The sequence below is a fragment of the Phoca vitulina genome, unplaced genomic scaffold, assembly GCF_004348235.1.
Source record: "Phoca vitulina isolate PV1807 unplaced genomic scaffold, GSC_HSeal_1.0 scaffold26, whole genome shotgun sequence".
Taxonomy (NCBI): Eukaryota; Metazoa; Chordata; class Mammalia; order Carnivora; family Phocidae; genus Phoca; species Phoca vitulina.
The window spans coordinates 741,677-762,352 of NW_022589729.1; the positions used below are offsets into that span (position 1 = coordinate 741,677).

At 57.7% G+C, this 20,676-nt stretch overlaps 2 protein-coding genes across 2 annotated transcripts in view; one reads left to right on the forward strand and one right to left on the reverse strand.

The window, feature by feature from the left end:
* The window catches only part of LOC116643439 (carboxyl-terminal PDZ ligand of neuronal nitric oxide synthase protein-like), a 276,985-nt gene extending 256,849 nt beyond the window's left edge, over positions 1–20,136 (forward strand). The window contains 5 exon segments of the mRNA XM_032422215.1: positions 800–965; positions 2,326–2,478; positions 15,299–15,608; positions 16,358–16,552; positions 16,554–20,136. Coding sequence (XP_032278106.1) covers positions 800–965; positions 2,326–2,478; positions 15,299–15,608; positions 16,358–16,552; positions 16,554–16,827 — 1,098 coding nt within the window. The 3' untranslated portion in view covers positions 16,828–20,136.
* SPATA46 (spermatogenesis associated 46) lies at positions 8,643–12,271 on the reverse strand. The gene is made up of 3 exons (XM_032422216.1): positions 11,201–12,271; positions 9,858–9,971; positions 8,643–9,295 (listed from the first exon to the last, which is right to left on the reverse strand). Exons 1-3 carry the CDS (start codon positions 11,301–11,303, stop codon positions 8,769–8,771), a joined length of 744 nt encoding a protein of 247 aa, XP_032278107.1. The 5' UTR covers positions 11,304–12,271; the 3' UTR covers positions 8,643–8,768.
* Positions 20,137–20,676: the final 540 nt, after the last annotated feature.

The following is a 20,676-nucleotide window of genomic DNA, read 5'->3' on the forward strand; positions in this document are numbered from 1 at the left end:
CCCCCCCCCCCCCCCCCCCCCCCCCCCCCGCCGTGAGAGACAGTTAATGACGGTCCCCCTCCTCCCACAGAGGGCGGCTCTGTAAACTGTTTGCTGCCACCCTTCCCGGCTTGTGGGAGGAGGCCCTGCTATGAACCAACTCAGCTCAGCAAACGTTCGGCCCCTAGCACGTGTAAAGCACCATCCTAGGTGCCACGGGAAACGAAAAGGGGATGGACGGTCAGGCACGCCCAGAGGTGACAGGACAGACTTTATTATGACCCCCTCGAGAGTGAAGGGCCTCTGTGGGGCTTCCCGCTTCCCATTACGTGCGGGCACGAGGAAGGGGAGAGGAAAGGCCACGTCAGGGGTTGCCGTGACACTCTTCTTAGCTAATGGGTCCGCATATCCGTTTCTGTTTCTCTCTTTTAAAAGATATGATGAGAAAAAGATTCCTCCCTCCATGTGGCGGGAACACGTTAGCCGTCAAGGAGCTCTCCTGACAGGGCTGGGGCGCAGGGGCTGAGGCTCGGCTCTTTCGCACCTCTCGCTCTGGGTGCTGGGCCCTGAGTGGTCGGTGAGCGACACACTGCGGCCCTCACTCAGGACATACAGAGAGACCCCCAGGGCCTGCGACCCAGCTTCTTGTGGCTACTTCTCCGAATTCCAAGCCCAAGTGCCCATTTTGCCCCGGAAGGGCTTCCTTATCTTGAGTTGAACATGGCAGGTGTCTCCGGTCCCAGCCGAACCCTGGTGACTCTTGGGTGTATTCATGTCCCTCTCTCCTCTCTGTCCTGTCTTCTCCACCTTGTCTCTGCAGGTTCACCTGCTGAAGGACCAGCTGGCTGCTGAAGCGGCCGCGCGGCTGGAGGCCCAGGCCCGCGTGCACCAGCTCCTGCTGCAGAACAAGGACATGCTCCAGCATGTGTCTCTGCTGGTCAGGCAGGTGCAGGAGCTGGAGCTGAAGCTGTCAGGACAGAATGCTAGTAAGTGGGGGCCCTGCCCAGCCTCGCCTCCCTCCGGGGAGGCGCTGGAAAACGCCCATTCTTTTCCCTGAAGCTTTTGGTGGGGTTTTCTTAGACCCCTGCCCTGCCCTGGTGTTCTAGCAGAAAACAGAGGCGGCTCTGTTTGTCCTGTCCGTACACGTCATGGAATTATGAAACGGCAGAGTCAGAGAGGATCTTGGCTCCTTCTAGTCCAGTGTCCAGACTTGACCTTGAATGTCCCTGGGAGTCACTGCCACATGTTTATCCAGGCTCCTCTCGAAAGGGGCTCAGACACTCCACGTCCTAAGGCAGTCTATTTCTTTCTTCGGGGGCTTTTCCAGTTGAAATATACTGAGCACCTGTTGTGTGTTGTCTGGGAGCTCGGTGGGAGACTTCACACTGTACGGGAGTTTACCCTCCCCCGCGCTGTAGCATAGAACATGCTGGTAGCAGGTGTCTACTCTGCGGATAAGGCAGAAAAGAACTGGCCGGATAGCGGTACTGGTTCATGGCACAGGTTGCCTGGCGCCCGGCCTGAGATGCCCAGCCGCCTCTGGGCTGGCCTGGAAGTACTAGAAGACAGCACATGTCCAGGCCTTCCTCGTGCTGATCCGTGGCCTGTAAGTACCAGTCACGTAGCCACTGGCCATCGACCGTGCCAGAAACTGTGATAGAGTTTCACAGACATGATGTCATCTAATCTCTGTAGTCGTAGATGTTGTTATGCCCATTTTGTACACGAGACAGACTCCAATAGGTGAAGTCACTGGCTCAGGGTTACAGGACCAGCAAGGTGTGGAGCCAAGATTCCCGGGTCTGACTGCAAAACGAATGTATTTCCTATGAGACCAGTAGTTCCCTCAGACTATCCCCTATAGCTTTTTAAAAAAAAATGACTATTCGGGGCACCTGGGTGGCTCAGTCATTGGGCGTCTGCTTTTGGCTCGTGTCCTGATCCCAGGGTCCTGGGTTCGAGCCCCATGTCAGGCTCCCTGCTCAGTGGAGAGCCTGCTTCTCCCTCTCCCACTCCCCCTGCTTGTGTTCCCTCTCTCGCTGTGTCTCTCTCTGTCAAATAATTAAATAAAATCTTAAAAAAAAAAAAAAAAATGAATAGTCCCAAGTCCAACCTGTAGAGGTCATGATCAGTAGGTCTGGGCAGGGCTGGGGCTCTTGCTAAAGTAGCACAAAGGTATAGATTGGGAACAGCCACTGCATTTCACCGCTGGAAGCCTCTCTGGGCTTCTGTCTCTGTTTACGGAGACCCTGCTCTGGCCCTCTCGGTTTGGACCCAGGTTTGGACCCAGCTCGTGTCCCCCCGCCTTGCTGACCCGGCCTCCTGTTGCTCTTGTCCCCCCTCCAGTGGGCTCCCAGGACAGCTTGCTGGAGATCACCTTCCGCTCCGGAGGTCTGCCGGTGCTCTGCGACCCCACCACCCCGCAGCCGGAGGACCTGCCGTCGCCGCCCCCGGGTGCGGGCCTGGCCGAGCTGGCCCACCCCGCCGGCAGCCCCCTAGGTAGGCGCGACTGCCTGGTGAAGCTGGAGTGCTTCCGCTTCCTGCCGCCGCCCGCGGGCCCGCTGCTGGGCGGCCTGGAGCTCCTCAAGTTCCGCGAGTCGGGCATCGCCTCGGAGTACGAGTCCAACACGGACGAGAGCGAGGAGCGCGACTCGTGGTCCCAGGAGGAGCTGCCACGCCTGCTGAACGTCCTGCCGAGGCAGGAGCTGGGCGACAGCCTGGACGATGAGATCGCCGTGTAGGGCGGGCCGGGCGCAGGGGCCGGAGGGACGCGGGGGGGCGGGGGGCGGGCCGCGGGGCCGGGCGCACCGCCGAGGATGCCTGTGCGGCGGAGGGCGGTGAGCACCCGGAGGCCGAGCGACGTTGGCTCCAGCCAGGGGCCCCGGAGAGCCTGTGGTTTCAGGAAGGGATTAGGACTTTGCTTTGGAGGGTACGAAGGGGGAGCATTGGGACTCCCAGAGGTGAATGGGCCCTTCTCTCCCACGTGAGACTTGGGAGGGGAGGGCAGGGCCCTCCAGAGCCCATCGCTTTTCGAGAGGGTCCTTCGTGGGGACCACCAGGCTGCCCGAAGACCTGCTGTGGGCGGGCTGCTTCATCAGGCTCCTCTGCTCTGTCCTGGCCCGGGATGCCCGGGTCACCCCCTCCCGCCCCATCTCGTGGTCCCCACGGCGAAGGAATACCATCAGGTAGCCGCTCAGGTCCCGTCTGTCTGGATATCCAGGATGCTACCAGTTGCCTGACCCTCCCCTGACCTTATGGAAGGAATTCCTTCTCTAGGCAGTTGTGGAGATGATAGATGTTGAGTGCTCCGGGCGGTGAGGGACCGGCCGGTGCTTTCAGTGTGAGCGTGGAAGTGGGATGTGTCACATCGGGTAAGCTTTCGGATGACTTGAATCTGGACATTTTCTCCAGCTTCGGAGGGAGACTGGGATTTGAACGTCGGTCGGGCCCGTGCAGTGAAAGGGGCCACAGATGATATAGGTTGGATTCCTCAGGGTGGGAGCCCTGCCCCCTTCCTGCCTGCAAGCCCAGCCCCTCTGCCTGGATGCTGGGAAGCTGCCCACTTCTCTCCTCCGTGTCCTGCCTCAGGGGCCGTGCTGGCCACGGCTTGTGTAGCACCCTCCCCTCTGAGAAAGCCTCAGAGCCCCTGAGCCCCCAGCCTTACCTCTCAACCCGTCCCCTCCACTGGGGTATTGGTCAGTTTTTACCGCAGAAAAAACCAAACGAGCGGGTAGCTGAGACTATTTCTTTCCACTCTTCAGAATCACTGCCACTTCAGTCAGGGACCACAGCCCTGTCCCCCCTTGACCCGTCTGTGTGGGTGCGTGCCTCGAGCACATCTCCTGTCTTTGACCATCCAGGCCTTGCTAGAGATTCCCACCGGGTCCGGCGGGCTGACTACAGCAGGGAGGCCACGCTCCCTTTGCGACAGTCAGGCCGTGAGTGGCTGTTAGCAGATTTAGAAATGCCTTGAGAGAGAGCTGAGCCATTGCTAGGGTCCTGTGTTCGGGGAAATAAGTCTTTATCCGGGACAACAAGCGACAGCCCCAGACTACAGTATTCTTTGAGGATTCCTTGGTGAGGATGGGGTTACCCAAAAAACAGAGTTCTTCAACCCCGACTTTGCTTTAAAATTTATATAAATGAAAGCGTAGCCCTTTTCTTAAACAGCTGGGTTTCTTCTAGACTAGAAAGTCCAAATGAAAGGAAATACACGTAGCTTTATGGTGTAACCTTTGCTGGTGCGCCAGGGTATCGGCAGAAATGGGGTGGGGCGTGAGCGGTGTGTGCGCGTGCATGTACGTGCGGGCTTGTGTACTGTGTGAGGGAAGGTGAGTACGTGTGTGTGGGCGTGCGAGAAGTGACGGGAGAGAAGAGAATGTGAATCTTCAGGGCATTTGAATGACAGCAGAGTTGTGTTGTTTTCCTAACATGTATTTAGTTGGAGAGGGGTGGTTCTGTTTATTTTGCTGTCTTTTCTGATCAACCATTGGATGGAAGTAGGTCCAGATACACAAGGAAGAACCAGGAAGGTGAGAGCCCCAGACTGAGGGAGGGATGTCAGGAATCCGGTGTGGCTGAGCCTAGCCGGCTTCCCAGACCCTCACCTGGGTGCGGCCTCTCAGAGCGGTAGGATCTTCTTGAGTGTTCGGGGGAGCGGAAGGTCTGGCTTCTCGAGGCCTGCTGCGTGTAAGCAGGAGCTGAGGGTGAAGCCAGGGGCCAGTGGATTGGGTTTGTGGAATGTGGCAGGAGAGGGAGGGCTGGGGTGGGGAATAGTTTCTGAAGGGTCTAGAGAAGCTTGCAGAGGGAAAGAAGGGAGTTTAGGAGAGGTTAAGGAATTTGAAGAGGCTAGATGTCTGTACCCCTGACTCTGGACCCATCCAGGACCCTTGCCGTCGGATGCTCCAGAGTGGTTTCCAGCTGCCCCAGCCCCAGCCTTCCCCCAGAGGGGGCCTTCCCTGGAGCGCTGGTTTGCATGTCGGCATCGTCCCCGGTGTGACCCAGAGCAACGCACACCGGGGTGTGGAGATGGGGGACAGGATGGATCGAGGGGCCTTGACGGGTCACCAGCCACTGGGCAGGAAAGAGAACATCGCAGAACTGATTTCCCAGCGATGTCACCCTCCTCCTCCTCCCTCCTTGCTTCTTGCTCTGCTCACTCAGCTCCTGCCCTCCTCCTTTTTCATCCTTCTGCTCTGCCCTGTATAGAGGAGAAGTGGCCGGGGGGGGGGGGGGCGCCTGCCTCAGCCTCCCCCCACGTGCCGGCAGACTCCTGGGCACGTGAGGCTCTCCCAGGTGCAGAGCCAGCAAAGAATTTCTCTGCACAGAACGGACTACATATTGGGATGAAAATGATATTCCTTATATCCCTGCTTGTATCAGCGCTCTCTGTGAAGCCCCTTCGTAGCTTCCCTTCTCCCCGTGGCTTCTGTTCATGACTTGGGTTCCTTTGATTTCCTCTTTGCCCGACCGCCTCCTCTTACCCCACCGACCCCGAGCCTCTACTTCTGAAACTGTTGTGTCATTAACTCTGTTGGTTCAACTCTCTGGGACAAGAATCTGTTCATGTAAAGTGCACTTACTCCCTGGATGTCGTCACCAGTCTAGTGGCTTTTGCTAAATAAACCTTTCTTATTTCTAAAAGCTTTTCCTTGGTCTTTTCTTGCTTCTTCTATTCCTCCTGCTCCCTGACTTGCCCTCACTTCCACCCCCTTCCCAAGCCAGCAGCCATCAGCTCTGCGACGCACAGTTCTCAAGGGTTGTGGTGTTCAGAAAACAGAGGGGAGGGAGGTGGTGCCTTCAGGTGCGGTTTATCTAGACCAGCCTTGCTGATCAGACGGCTCAACCGTGGTTCTCATCCGGGGATGATGTTGCTTCCCTGCGGGACATTCGACAGTGCCTGGAGACAGTTTTGGTTTGTCCCAACTGGGGGAAGGATGCTTTTGATATTTAGTGGGTAGAAGCCAGGGATGTTGCTAAACATCCTACAATGCACAGGAGAGCCCCCCCGCCGCTGCCGCCACAATAGAGAATCATTCTTCCCCAAATGTCAGAAGTCCTGAAGTTGAGAGGCCCCAGGCTTGTGCCCGTTGTTCTCGACCCTCCCCGGCCCAGGTTCTCTCACGCCGCAGACATCACTGGCATATAAGCAAGTTTTGAGTGCCTGAAAAAGTATGACATCTAGATGTTTCCAGCTGTAGCTAAAATCATCTAGATCATAAAATTTCACCGACTCCCTTGACTAAATGTCTGAAATACGCAATAGGTAGGATTCCGAACAACCCTGTTCCTAAAATGTCTATCGCAGAATCAAAATAGGCTGGTCCCCACACCTGCCTGCAAACATTGTGGTGCCCTTGCCCCTCGGCTCAGCAGAGTGGCGCTGGCTCCAGGGGACTTGGCTTTCCTGCCAGGATGCGACACGAAAGGGAGGAGGAAGGCTAGCGAGGGAGGAGTGTCAGAGAAACAGAAGCTGCAGGATCTCGAAAAGCCAACATCATGGAAACCAGACTAGTTTGGCCAGAACGTTTAGCCCTCTCGAAGGCAGAGGGCTTGCCGGGCCTGGTGCTTTGTCAGGCCCGGCCGGGTCTGCAGGCAGGTTGAGAGGGTCCGATCAACCAGCTTCACGTGCCCTTCGCCCTTTTCTGAGTGATGGAACTGAGCCCCATTTTTCTCGTCTGTAAAATGGGGATAAAATAGACCAGATAAAGCGATAATGAAGAGTAAATGAGCTTGCATTTTACAAGCACCCAGCAGAGCGCCTGGCAGGGGCTCAGGGCACCATGGAGCTTGCCTTCCACTTGATTTGGGGGCGGGGGGGGTGTACCCACATGGTCCGTGCATTTGTGGGCTGGGTGTGTTTTCTGTGTGCTGAAACTTTCCTCAGAACTCTGCACTGAGAAAGTTCCTGGGGGTCCCAATGATGCTATCAAATGTGTGAAAGGCAGAGAGCGCCCGTCCTCACACGAAACTTAAGCCCCTGCCAGGCAGCGGCTGGCGTGCGCTGTGGCCCTTCTGCCCAGACCCCGGCTGTGGGATGGCTTTCTGTCTTTTTTAACGTGTTCTGTGCCTGCGACAGGGACGCCCTGGAGGAGGGAGTGTGGGTTGCGCAAAGGGCGTGAGGCCAGACAAGAGCCGATTCCTCCTGAATCTCCCACAGACCGAGGTAAGGCCACGAGGCCCGCACGTGAGCCCCTCCTTGTACTCCCTCCTCATGGGCCCCACCAAGGGGACGCACGTGCACAGGGACACGTGTAGGGGAAGGTCTTCAAGGGGGTAGGTGGCTTTTCCATTTTGGAAAACAGGAAATCAGAATGAGGACGTGTCTGCCTCCTCCCCTGGGGGGTCCAGGGAGTGACGTCAGGGCTGTTTAGAGAGACCACCCACCCCCGAGTGGACAGGCTGAGACCCTCAGTGCAAGTACATTCTTGGACTCTGGCTGCGTTGGTAGAGGGTGGGGAGAGAGAGAGTGGGGAAGGTTTTCTCGGCGTGGGACGTGACAGGATTTGAGGCCAGCCTCTCACAAAAGAACCGCAAATGATATTTTAGCAGGACAGGGATAAGCAGAAGCAGCTCTGCTAAACCAGAAAGCAGAGACCTCACTATAGGACCACTGGAAGGGCAAGGGGGAATCTTCCATTCCAACCTGTTGGCCAGCCAGTGGGGAGGCAGAGGTGAAGGGAGGGTTGATGCCGCCCCCCCCCCACCCAGAGGAGATGCCCCATGGCAGTGAGAGGGTCCCTGGGGCATTAGGGAGACGAAATGAGAGGTAAATAAGGCCTAGAAATAAGACCATTAAGCATTCAGCTCTTTTTTTTTTAAACCACATAATGGGTAAAACAGATGTCTTCTCTGCATCCCTGATGTTCAGCCATGTTTCTGGGTCGGAGTTGGTAGTGAGGCTTGCTCAGAAATGGGATGAATGTCGGGCTTGCCTGCTGGTGCATTACTTGGTAACGGGAAGCCGTGTTTTCACGTGTGTACCTGCCTACTTTGACATGACTCAGCACAGCCAGATAGAGCTGCCCCTGGGTCAGAAGCAAGTCTGGTGTGCTTCAGCAAGCGTGCCCCTTCCAAGTGAAGGATTGTGGTGCACGGGGTGGGGGGTGGGGGGTGGGCCCGGCCCTATGCACCTCTTTCCTGCCTTATGCGTGGGGGCATGCAGTCCTCCCTGTTCCACCCCTCAGGAGATCTAACACCTGAGAAGCTTCCAGACGACGCAGGAAGCTTCCCTGTGCCCGTGGGAAAGGACGTTCATTCTCCTGCCCTCTGGGCGAGCCCTCCCCTCTGAGCGGGGTGTGGCAGGGACTGGTCACAGGGGGCCAACCAGGAAGCCAGCGTCTTTGAGCAGCGTTCTCATGCTTGCGCTGCCCCAGAATCACCCAGAAGGCTGCCGAGAACCCGGACTGCTGGGCTACCCGCCGAGCTTCTGATTCAGTGAATCTGAGATATCATTTCTAGCAAATTCCCGGGGGATGCTGACACTGCTGATCTGGGCACCTCACCTTGAAAAGCACCACTATAGAGGCTATTCTCAAACTTGACAAGGAGAGGGGAAGGAAAGGCGGGAGGGGCAGCGAGGGGGGCCTGCTGTGGCTAGGTAACCGTTCGCGAAAGGGGCACGGGATGGGGACCGGGAATGACCGCAGGCGGATCGGGGTGACCTCGGACTTGACAGAAGGCTGCGGCTAACTTCGGTTTATTGACATCTGTCTGGAGACACAACTAGGCTTCATCCCCTCTTTCCCTGAGATGTGCACTAACAGGACAGCTGCGGCCCTCCGGCCGGGCTACTTGAAGGCCTGGCAGCCGCCCGAGGACAGCCTGTCTCCCAGCCGGGCCTTCTGCTCCTTGCCCCAGAGGGTTTTGAGCTTGCGGTAGTACACCTTACAGCTGAAGCCCTCCCTGAAGCCCCCCTTGATGTGGCTCTTCAGGGAGTGCAGAGTGGGGTACATGCGGCAGCAGCCCGCACACTTGTAGCCGCTCTGCGGGGCCGGGTGCCACCTGGAGGCCGTGACAATGTCCTGGGACGTGATGTAGTCCGTGGAGTCCAGGCCAGGCCTGGACTTCTTGGTGGCCTCTCGGGGGCAGGTGTTCTCCGGGGAGGAAGAGGACGAGCAGATGCTCTCAGCCAGGTCCTCCGGAAGGCAGCTGTCCCCCCTGCCCTCGTCCCGCTGCACCTCTGGGAAGCTATAGGCCTCCAGGTGGCTCTCCGGGTCTGTGCACACAAAGTAGCTGTAAGGGGAGAACCAGGGCCGGTAGATGGTGCAGTTCCGCCTCAGCTGCTCCCCGTTATGGGGGTCCCCCAAAATGCAGTCTGCGGAGGAAAGGGTGGGGTCTGAGCATGGAGAAGCAGAAAGGCAAGAGGTCAGGAGTCAGGCGTGGCCTCGGGGTCCCTCCCCGCCCCCCCTCGACTGCGGGGCTGAGAGCAGGGGGGGAGTTAGGGTGGGGAGAGCCACCTGAGGCCTGCCTTCCGGCTGCTCCCACAAATGGCAGTTTGATCTCTGGGGTGGAGACTCCACCGGCATTCACTAAGCCTCAGCATCTGTCACGTGCCGCGCTCCCTGCAGACACCTGGCCTCCACTCCTCTAAGGGTCGGCAGGTGGCTCAGCGAACAGCCAGCCCTCTGGCTTCCCAGCGCCCCTTTTCCACCGCCAGTGGTCGTGGCCGTTTTTCCAGCCTCCCTGTCTGCCCGCAACAACCCACAGGGGTGGAAGCTGCCGTTTCACCCCAGCTCGGGAGACCGGCCTGTGGGGGTCTCCTGAAGGAAGGACCAGGAAGGAGAGGACGGGGGGGAAATGGCACCCTTCCCGTCGGGGAGCAGCCCGTGCCCCTCTAGCTTCTCACAGGTGCCTGCCCAAGGCAGAGAAGGCCTCACCTGGAGAGAACCCCGTGTTCTGCACCCTGAGCCGGAAGGCGCTGCTGTGGTACTGGGCTGGCAGGGCCTGAGCTGGGCTGGCCGCCTCGGTGGGTAATGCAGTCTTCGCAATGTCTGGTTATGGAAGAAACGCGCTGGTGAGCTGTGCAAGGTTGGGGGTCCTCTTCTTGTTGGCCGCCCCCCCCAACATACCTAGAGGCTCTACCTTGGGACTTTATGACATTGCAAAGCTGAAGAAAAACAGTGCTCTCTTTTGCACCCAGATAAGCAGAACTATTCTGGGTGGCATCCTGGGGAATGCCAAAGGGGGCATTTTCGTTGAGATCTGGGAAAGATTCTCTCCAAGGGAGAATTTTAGATGCATACCAGATGATAGCTTTCTGCCTGGCCCATCCTTCTCTTGACCTTCCAGCAGCTCGCTCTGTGTGTGTTTGTGTGTGTGTGTGTCTGTCTGTCTGTCTGTCTGCATTCTGCATGCCAGCCTCTGGGCTTGCTCTGGGATCCAGGGGAGGGAGTCTAGTCATGGACCACGTAGCTATCTTACATGGCCCCTTTGAGGATGAGAAGTCAGTTTCTCCAGTTGAAACATCTCCTGCCCCAAGCCGGGGAGCGTTGAGGTGGACCCTAGCTGCGTGAACACCCTGATGACTGCGAATGCTTGGTAAGAAGCCAGCTTGCCTCAAATCCCAGAGCGGGACCGGAGCTCAGTTTGGGAAACCACCATATGAGGTGGTTTCCTACAGACACGTGGATGTTTCGGAGAGCTAGCTCCTGCGTAGAGGAGCCTTCTCAAGCTTTAATGTGCACACTTCTCCAGGAACCACCTGGAGGCCTTGTTACCCACGCAGGTTCTGAGTCAGCAGGTCTGGGGGCAGCCTGAGAGCCTGCATTGCTAGCAAGCTCCCAGGTGAGGCCGCCGTGGAGGCCCACAGACCACACTTGGAATAGCGAGTCCTCCGAGCATCTGCCTTGATTCCCTGCTCTGCTCCTCAGGGACCCTGCCTCCTAGGTTCCTACTGAGGGGTTGGTGAGCCTGCCTCTTCTCCAGCTTGTCCAACCAGGGCTAAAACTAGCCCCTATTCTACATAGACAATCACCTGAGATTCTAGAGGAAAAAAACAAAACTGGACAACAAGTGTTTTCCCCCATCCTTCCCTTGCCAGAAATGAATAAACAGCAGGAACTACTTACCATGAATGTAGCATTTTGAAAAATTATTTTCTCCCCATGTGTAATTTGACTTTCTCACTAAATCGTAGTCCTGTAACATGATCTGGTAGAGTGCTCAATTAAAAGCTTCAAAAAAACCACATTTTTGTGGCCCTAGTGGCACCAGAGTTTACCTGGCAAGCTGGTGGCATGTGAGGACATAATGTCGGGAAAAGTGCTCAGGGCTGAGGAGGAGATGTGAGGTCCGGAAATGCTGAGGAGTGAGAAGTTCTCCATATTCTGACTACCGTAGGGTGTGGAGATCACACATCTGCTCCCAAGAGGCTGGTTGGGTTGTCCAGACGATGAACATTCTGAGTGCAGTTGACATCACAAGAAGGCCCCATGATTCCACTTGCTGGCCAGGCTATCCCTTTCAAAGACGGATGGAGTCTTTTAAATTTTGGGGCTTGTCATTCCTCATTGGCCTGCCTCGATTGAGAATGCCCAGGGGGAAGGAAGCCTGTAGCAGAGATGTGACCGTGATGTAATCTGTTGACCCCGCCCCATTGATCTTTGGTGTCCTTTCTATGTCCTTGCTGACACACACACACACCCAGTTCTGGGGACCTCTGTCCTCTCTGAATAAGCTTCTCGCTTGGCTTCTTCATCTGCCTCACCTCTGCCATCTGCCATCAGATGTTTTTGTTCTTTCCGCTTTGAAGTTTGGGGTATAATTTTTACGTTTTCTTTGGAAATCATTTCAAAGTGACAAAAAGTTGCAAAACTAAAATCAGTTTCCATGTATTCTGTATCCAGGTTTTCCTATTGTTAACATTTTACCCCTTTCGCTTTGTCAATTCACCTCCCTCTGCCCCCTACTTGGTTTGCGGAGCTATTCCAAGGTAAGTTACAAGCATCATGTACCTTTGTGCCTAAATACTTCAGTGTGCACTGCCTAAGAGTAGGGACCAGATAATGTTTTAAATGGTGCTGTGTATTTTTAGCGAATGACTAAAACACAAAGGGCGGCTTACTCAACACCATTGTGCTCCTTCTAAGCAGTTTGCCGGGGAGACTGAACTCCAGAGCGGCCAGGTCGCCTCTCGTCTCTGCTTCGCTTCTGTCCTGTCCCAGCCTAGCCGGCTGGAGGGCTGTGGAGTAAGGGTGAAAGGTGATCGTGCCACTTTGAAGATAAGCCCCGTTGTAGAGCGTCACAACAGGGGCAGACTAGGTACATAGAGTGCATTTGATGTAAATGCGCGTCTGCTTGGGCTGCGGGGAAAGATGTGGCCTGGCCGTGGAGCACGTGCAGGTGCGAGTGGGCTTCTGGGTGTGAGAGCCTGGAGTCGTCGTCCTGCTGGGATCCGCCCGCGGGACTTCAGCATTGCAGGACAGGGTGGAGAACCTCACTGCCTCCCCAGAGCCTGGCTTAGGAGCTTAGAAGGCGTTGGAATTTAATGGACGCCATGGGCTTTGGCAGCCTTGAGGGTACTGGTGATTTGATTTGGCCCCTGCGGTGCAGAGGAAGATCCTGGGGTCCGGGGAGTTGGCGTGTGTGAGTTCTTACCCCCCTCTGCCGTTAGCGACCTGTGCAGCATTAGGCAAACCTCCCTGCCACCATGTCCACCTATTTTGTTCATTTAATGGTTGGAATGGGTGAACATCTCCCTGGTCTAAAATCGGGTGATTTGTGTGTAGAAATGGGACAGGAGAGTAATAAGCGTGTGCACACGGAACCCAGAAGATTTTGAATTTCATCCTGCGGGCGTGGGGGGCGGTCATTGAATTCTTCCCGCTGCCAGCTTGGGAACTTCAGCTAGACTGCCTGTAGAGGGGGCTCAAAATATTGGGGAACACATGGGAAGCTGCGTCAGAGCCTGTTTGTAGAGTTTTTAAAAACAAGACACTTTCGGTCTAGGTATTGAAGAGTTCGTGGGAACCTGGTTGTCCAGGGTTGGTGATATTCCTGGCAGCAGTCCTGCTGTCTTGCATGTTACACTCTCCCGGTATGTTCCTGCTGGTGGCCCGGGCAGGAGGTGACACTCCCAAAGTGGTCGGCCACTACATAAAATGTGTCTCTCTCTTGTTTGCTTCCCACCTGCTTTCCGAGCCCCTTTCTCGGACAGGTAAGAGACCATCTTCCTTATGGACGACTTATGTCACAGATGCTTGGCTCTGCTCGGATGTGTGCATGTGGGGGCTGCTGCGGGGCAGGGTCTCATGGTTTTTCTTTCCATCATCGCCATTACGTTCCGAACCACCCCGCATCTAGTCCAAAGGGAGGGACGGAGTGTGCAGGTCGTTAGTGCCACCAGCAGGAAAGGGGCTCCTGGCACATCCTTCCGGTGTGGAAATGAAGGAGGCCCCCCGCCAGAGTCCCACTTCCAAGACAGGAGCAGTTGCTCCCGGGCTGACCTCAAGAGAGGAGGTTATGACTGGCTTTCATAAATGGAAAAAGGCTCGGGAACAGTTCTCTACACTGTCCGCCCATAATGTGGTCAGGTTTTAAGTATTCCTATAAAAAGCCAATTCAATTAAGCCAAACTTACTAAATGCCGACTCTTGCGCCAGGCCCTATGCTGAGCACTCCAGAAAGTAAAAAAAAAAAATCACTCAGATGCTGCATCCCCTCGAGGAGCTCACCATTTCATTATCGAGCCAAGGTGTGTTTGCCAGAAAGACTTAGGGAATTGTAAAAAACGCACAGGATAGGTTATCTTTAAATTACTTAAGAATTCAGCATAGACGTTCGCAAGGGCAGTTTTTCAAATAAGAGGAGCTCACAATTGACAAGTCACTTAGGGTTTTGTTGTTGTTGTCGCTTACACTTTCAGAAAGGAGCACGTCTACACTGTAGATTTCACTTGAAACCAATAAGGAGACCACCACGGATATATCTGAGCCAGGAAGTGGGGGGGATCTGCCTTCCCCAGCGAACCTCTTTTGAACATTTGCCCTGGTTTCGCAGTGGCGCGAATATACTTGCTGGTTTGGGGGGAAATAGTTGAATGCTTTCATTGCAAAGGGCTTCTCTGCAGATTTTATGATTAAAGAAAAAACTTGAGGGATACGAGACGCGATAGGGAAAGTATGCCGAAGTGGATGGTGATGTGGCGAGATAGAGCTCTTAGCCGAGTCAGAGGAGCTGATAACCCCGCTGGGGGCTGGGCTGGCAGTCCTGCTAGCGTGGCGTGGCCACACCCGGAGCCCAGGCTGCCTCAGCCAGTCAGCTCTGTGCCCCAGACCCCAGGGCTTTTCTAACCCAGTTCCCTAGCACGGCCCCCGCCATGGTGCCTTCCCTGCGTGTGCGACAGACGTGCAGACCTGGGGGTGGGGTTCATCCACTCCTCTCCCCACAGCTTCCTGCTGCCGCCCAAAGACCTTTACAATAGGGCTTCTCTAGCTAGTTGGTGCAGGGGGGATATGTCTGTTGAAACCACAGTAAAGGGAGATGCATCCGCTCTGGCCTGGGGCTCTGCAGTGGAGGGCAGAGGGAGCTACTTTATGCCAAGTTCAGCAGAAGAAGCAGCACACCCCAACCTCACATACTCTTGAGAAGCCTCAGCGGGAATAGGCACTTAGAGGGGTAGATCCCCCAGATCGACAGAACATCTGGAGTAGTTGGTAAGGACAGAAACCTCACGTGTGCTTCCAAGGCCCCAGAATGGATCTGGCTCCTTGGAGGACTGAGCTTGACTTCCAGGTTGGGGAGGACGCCCTGGTACAAGCGTGTGGACGGTGTGGCCTAAAGCCCTGAGCACCGGTCGTTCCGGTGACAAACCTTGGAGCTATGATTTTGGCCTCTACAATTCTCCCATCTGCAGAATGGGTCTGGCAGTTTGAGAGATTTATTGAGCACCTACTGTATACCAGACCAGGCTAGCCGTTAAAGCTTCGGCCCCAGTGCTGACGTCCGCTCAGCTTGTGTTCACAACGAGAGAAAAATACCATAGTTCATGACTTCTTCAGTTTTTCTTCAGAGGGTTTGGTGACCCCAAGGTCAGGGGTCAAGCCAGGAGTCGAGGAGGCAGGGTAAAGGGATAAGTTCGGTTGAAGTGACAGGTTTGTGGCTCGAGCTTGTCCCCGATGAACCAGGCGGGGCAGAACTGGAATTGCTGGTCCCACATCCCATCAGGAAAACCCGACCGGGAGGGTCAAGAGTACCTCTGCTGGTGCTCTCCTGAATGTTACCAAAGCCTCGGGAAGTGACAGCGGTGGGTGCGCTGTAAGGGCAAGAGGCAGAGGGACCCGCCCCCGCTCACCGTGTCCGTCTTCCCCTCTGTTTGCAGTGGACCACGGCGTGTTTGAGAACTTGAACACGGCCCACGCTCCGAAGCTGCAGCCCAGCTGCTCCTTCCCCCACTTGTCCAGGCTGGCGGCCCCCAGCTCTGCTGCCCCGGGGCCGGTGGAGCCCGGCGGGCCGGGACTCTGGGTGGGCAGCAGCCAGCACCTCAAGAACCTGGGCAGAGCCGTGGGGGCCAAAGTCAATGACTTCCTGCGGAGGAAAGAGCCCTCGAGCCTGGACGGTGCGGGCGCCATGGAGATCAACAGGACCGCGGGGGCCCGGCTGGCCGGCGGGGTCGCCGGCGAGGAGGAGAGGTAAGTGCGGGGGGCGGGCCTGCCGAGCTCCGGGATGAACCCGGGATGAACCCAGAGAGCAGCCCTGAGCCGGGGACATGAGCTCATCCTGCGGAGAACAGGGCTGGGCCGTGTCCCTGGTTGCTGGCTGCCACCCGGTCACCACGGCCGAGGTTTACTGAGCACCGTCTGGTGTCTGCAAACGCTGGGCCACACGCCCCCCCAACCCTTGCAGCGGCCCTGAGGTGGATCAGGTGGTTCCCTGCACAGAACCAAGTTCAGAGGGGTAAGGTGAGGAGCTTCAGGTTACGAAGTTAGGAGTGGGTGGAGCTGGAGTCGAGCCCCGGCATCGCCTGAAGCTCCCTGGGTGGATTCTAACCCCCAGCCACACCTTCGAGCCACTGCCCTGCTGGTGGTAGTGGAGGAATGTGGGTGCCCGTGGGACCCACAGGGGCAGGGGAGGCAGAAGCCCGCTGGGGCCACCAGGTCCCTTCCAGGCCTTGTTTTCACCACCCGCTGTGCTCCTCAGCTGGTACTATCCCCCATAGCTCATCTGTGGTCCCAGCGGCGACAACAGCCCCACGGGGGGGGGCAGGGGGCGCCAGGGCAAAAGCCGGCGGTGCTCCAGCTGCCACAGCCCACACAGCAAACCGAGGACGAAGCCCCAGCAGGAAAGCGCTTGCTGGGTGGGAGAGCTAGGGAAGCAAGGATCGGGGCGCTGGGTCTCGCCATCCTTAGAGCACGCGTGCCTGTCGTCATCAACCCCACAGGTCAGCCCCGCAAGAAGCATTCCCTCGACTGGACCCCCCGCCCCCCATCACCAGGAAGCGAACCCCTCGGGCCCTGAAGACCACGCAGGACATGCTGATTTCGTCACAGCCCGTCCTAAGCAGCCTGGAGCATGGGACAGAGCTGTGTCCTGGGCAGCCCCAGGACACCCTTCCCCCTGCCCAGCTGGAGCCCCCCCGTGGAAATGGCGGATAGGGGCGAGGCTCTGCCCAATGGAGAAGTTTCCCCGTCCGTGCCTGACCTGATTCACCAGGACGGCCAGGACGAGCCCAAGCTGAAGATGACTGAGTGCCGAAGGGCCTCATCCCCTGGCCTCCTCGAGAGGAACGGCCTCGAACTCAGCCCCATCCACCTGGCCACGCCACTGGGGGCCAGCAGCCCCCCTCCTCGGGCACGGACCTCCAGCCTTGACAATGACGGCCGGCACCCAGACCTGCTCTCCTTTGAGTAGGGCCTCTCCTCCCTGCCAAGCACCCCCCTTCCCCTCGGCCATCTCCTTCCCTGGTACCCCTTGCCCCCCAGCTCTGCGTGCCCTTTGCCCCCTTGTGCAGAGATCAGCAGAGAGCCGGTCCCCCCGTGTGGGCTGTGCAGGGCCAAGAGTCCCTCAGTCATCCTCGTTAAAGGCTCGTGTTCCATAAGCTCCTCTGGGTGCCGGCCGCAGCCCCGGGGTGTTGGAGCCCCTCTACTCCCAAGCTGCCCTGACTTCCCACTGGACCCCAGGGCCACCAGCCCGGGATGAAGGCTCCTGCTGGCCTCCGACACTCTGCCTGTGCCCCCGCCCCTCTCCCTCCGTTCCCCGGCTCGTTTCTCCTGCCTCGGGGGCCGGGGGGGGTGGCAATCCAGCTGGTGGGGAATGATGGGTTTGGCGGATGATGGGCTCAGACCTGGAAAGCTGCATTCCCTGAGTGCCGCACAGCCACTGTTCTCCCGGTCCCAAGACCGTGGAGGCCCCAGGTGGTTGCCTTGCCTCTGCCCTCTGGGTGTGGGCCAGAGGGGACACCAGGCCTGAGACCTGGAGGCAGCCTGGTCGCCGGGGGCTCTCGGGGTGTTTCCTGTCTGGCCAGTTGGGGAATGTGCCAAGCTCCCCAGGACAGGGCACAGAGCCAGCCACTGAGGAGGCACTGGGGGAAAGGGGTACGACCCGCCACGCGTGGGCTCCCTGCGCAGAAGGGGAGGCCGGGCCACCCCTGCTGTGTGAAGACGGGGCTGGCAGGCCCCAGCAGAAGCAGCACAGCAGATCATCATCTCGCTTGGGGCAGGGCCCATGACTTGGTGTCCAGGCGGCTGGCCTTGAGAACCTGGAGCCAAAGTCGTGGAGAAGACAGGATGAGGACAGAGCAGCCACCGGAGTGGGGGCAGAGCAGCTTTTCAGGGACCAGCTCATGGCCTGAAATGAGGCAGATGTAGGGTCCGAGTGTGGTAAGTGCCAGAGCCGGGGTGACGGATGTGAGACTGGGATGTGGCAGGAGCCGTGGGGCAAACTACCTCTCACCAGGCAGGAGGGGCTTTGCTCTTGTGCTGGAATGGCCTGTGTCTCCCGCGAGGGCCCTCTGCCCTGCCTTTCCCCTGCCCGGATGCTGCATGGTCCTCTCTGCATCCCGGCCTTTGGGATCCATGTCGGGACCGACCCAGTTCATCCAACCCTAACTGGTTCCGACCCTCCTGGGTTAACGCACTTTTATGTTCCTCTCTTCCACCAGGGCTCCTGTCTTCCTGTGGCCAGGAGACCCTGTCGGGGGGTGATCCCAACCCTGGGGGCCTTTGCAACAAGAAGAGAACCTCCCTTTTGTTGAACAGGGTGGCCGGCTCCCCAGGAGAAGGCTGGCATGGCACATCCAGCCGTGGCAGGCCGGTGGGCAGTCTTCCTCCTGGGACTCCTGCGGCCTCCCCTTTTCTGTCCACTCAGCTCCCCGTGCCCCCCAATACTGCTCACTTCCCACTTCATCCCGTCACCCAGTTCCTGCTCCCCTCCCCCACCCCAACCTCTGCCGCATGAAACATCCAAGCAAACTCCTCTGGACCCAGAGCCTGGTCGGGGGTGGGCTCGCCAGGGTGCCGGCTGCCCTTCCTGCATTCTTGAGTCTGCAGCCTTCCCGCCCCATCTCACGCCCCATCTCCCATTGCTCCAGAAGGCCAGGCTGCACCGCGTGCTCCCGGCAAAGCCTCGGCTCCCTTCCCCGAGGGGCTGCACAGGCCGGGCACCCTGCCGGCCGGGGTGCAGTGGGCAGGGCAGCTACTGAAGGTCTGGATCCTGCTGCCTTCCTCCAAGGACATCACAACGATATGATCTCTGATCATATCAGAAGTTCTCGGGACTAGCATTTGGAAGCCTGTGAGTTCTCCCAGAACGGCATGGAGTTCTGCACCCAACACAGCGCTGGGGATGGGGGCAGAGAACCTAAAGATGTGTGCTGGGAACTTCCACGCCAGAAGCTCGGTTTGCTTCTCTGGCGGGAAACCTAGCAGAGCCTTGCCCCCCTGGGGCTCCTGCCTCAGAGATCAGGGTGCCCCTGGCCAGGTGACGTGGCAGCCGGTCATGCAGAGAGCTGGCGGGCCCGGGGTTGGCTTAAGCACCCTGCTCTCCATGCCATACCCAGCTGCTGCTGAGGTCCTGGTCCTCAGACTCGGAGGTTAGCCCAGGGATCCCAGGTCATCCCAGGACCATCGCCAGGATGACGCTGGAGTTTCTCAGACTAGTGTCTGATGCTGAACGAGGGCCCGCGTGGGACCCTGCTCCAATCTTTGGCCTCTCTATGATCTCCACCCCGGCCGTCGTCCTCCCTCGTTTGGGGGGATGCTGCCACCTGGGGGAGGGGGGCTCGAGCCTGAGGTGCCGTCCTGGATGCAGCAGATACTGCCTGGTGCTAGGGGCTGAGTGCTGCCCCCAGGCGGCAGCGATGACAACGTCTAGTCCCTCCGAGGGCCTGGGCTCTGCCCGGCTTCCTGGCTGTCTCAGCAGCCTGACCTCCCTGTGAAAACAGCCTGGCAGCCACTGCCCCCACCCCAACACCTCATAGTCCAGCTTCTCTGGGAGCTTGGCCCTGGGTGGCCTGGTCGACACAAGGGCAGGATAATGAGGAGCAAAGGACCCAGTTTCTGGGTCTGCATAAGGAAGCTGGGGGCACAGAGTCTCTTCCCTCCCTGTTAGCCCCACAACCCCACTGTATCCCCCTAGTCAGCACGTAGCCTTCCCCTGATAAATCACAGGTGAGCTTCCAGAACCTGGCAGGAGGGTGGTGCGTTCCCCCGCACAGAGCAGAACTTACCTGTGTGATGTGCGTGGACGGTATGAAGACAAACATGCTTAGGGTCCATCGGCTTTGAAAGAACAAAGAGTTTGGTCCCAGTCTGGGAGAGGAAGATTACAGATCTATTCTGAGTATGAGTATTTTCTAGAGATTTTATATTTATATTTTTAGTAGTGTTCTGGTAGAAGGAAACTGCAGAATAAAACAATCTGGTTTGGTTTTGCTGGTTTGGTTTTGGTTTCTCCAGACTGATGGGAAGTGGTCGGTTTTCTCGAGGCTGGCTTGTTGCGTGGAGAGCATTGGCATTTTGGGTTAGAAGCCTGGACTGGTGAGACAGAGGTCGAAACCCGAGGCAGGTGGACACTGCTGACCCCCCCACCTGAGGCCCTTGGGGGAAGTGATCTCAGGTTGTCCCCCTAACTGGCTGGCCGCTAAGGGTCCCTCTCCCAACCTGAGCATCATGGGGCTGTTTCAGGGGAGACATGATGGACGTGGGTAAGCCCCTCCTCCTCAGGAGGACATGCAAATGGACCCCTGGATTGGCCTCTAGACGGTGACTTACCCTGGGGTGCAGCCCTCTTCCCCCAAGGAGGGGACGGGGCTGTGCTTGTGCATACAGACCTTCTTCAGAGGGACTGGAGCTGCTGACAGAGGTCCTTCCCCGCCCTGGGGCAACTCAAGGCTCTGTGCTCGCTTATTGGGAGACTGTGGCTTGGAGCAGCGCAGGCCCGAAGCCTTGCTGCCCCCAGGCCGGTGTCGGACCCAGGGACCCAGAGGACTCACACAGCTGAGAATCGGCCAGGCCTCTAACCACCTGAAAAGGGAGGAAGTGGAGAATCGAGGCGGGGGGGGGGGGGGGCAGGAAAAAAGGTCTTCGTTCTGTTCACAGAAGCCATACACATTTTTAAAGGGGGAAGGATGGGGCCTTTCTGTCCAGCTCTCTGTCCTTTGCTGCTGCGTGGGGTGGGGGGGCGGATTCTACAGTTCAGCATGCGGGGTCCCAGGCTGCACATCCGAAATGCCTCGGGCAGGAGGCCCCAGCCCTTCCTCAT

Excerpts from the sequence above, each read along its gene's own strand:
- SPATA46 (XM_032422216.1), bottom strand. The coding sequence starts at position 11,303 with ATGGAGAACTTCTCACTCCTCAGCATTTCCGGACCTCACATCTCCTCC. Across the intron at positions 9,972-11,200 it reads ACATGCCACCAGCTTGCCAG|ACATTGCGAAGACTGCATTA; the intron begins GTAAACTCTGGT and ends TTCCATAACCAG. Across the intron at positions 9,296-9,857 it reads GAACACGGGGTTCTCTCCAG|ACTGCATTTTGGGGGACCCC; the intron begins GTGAGGCCTTCT and ends TTTCCTCCGCAG.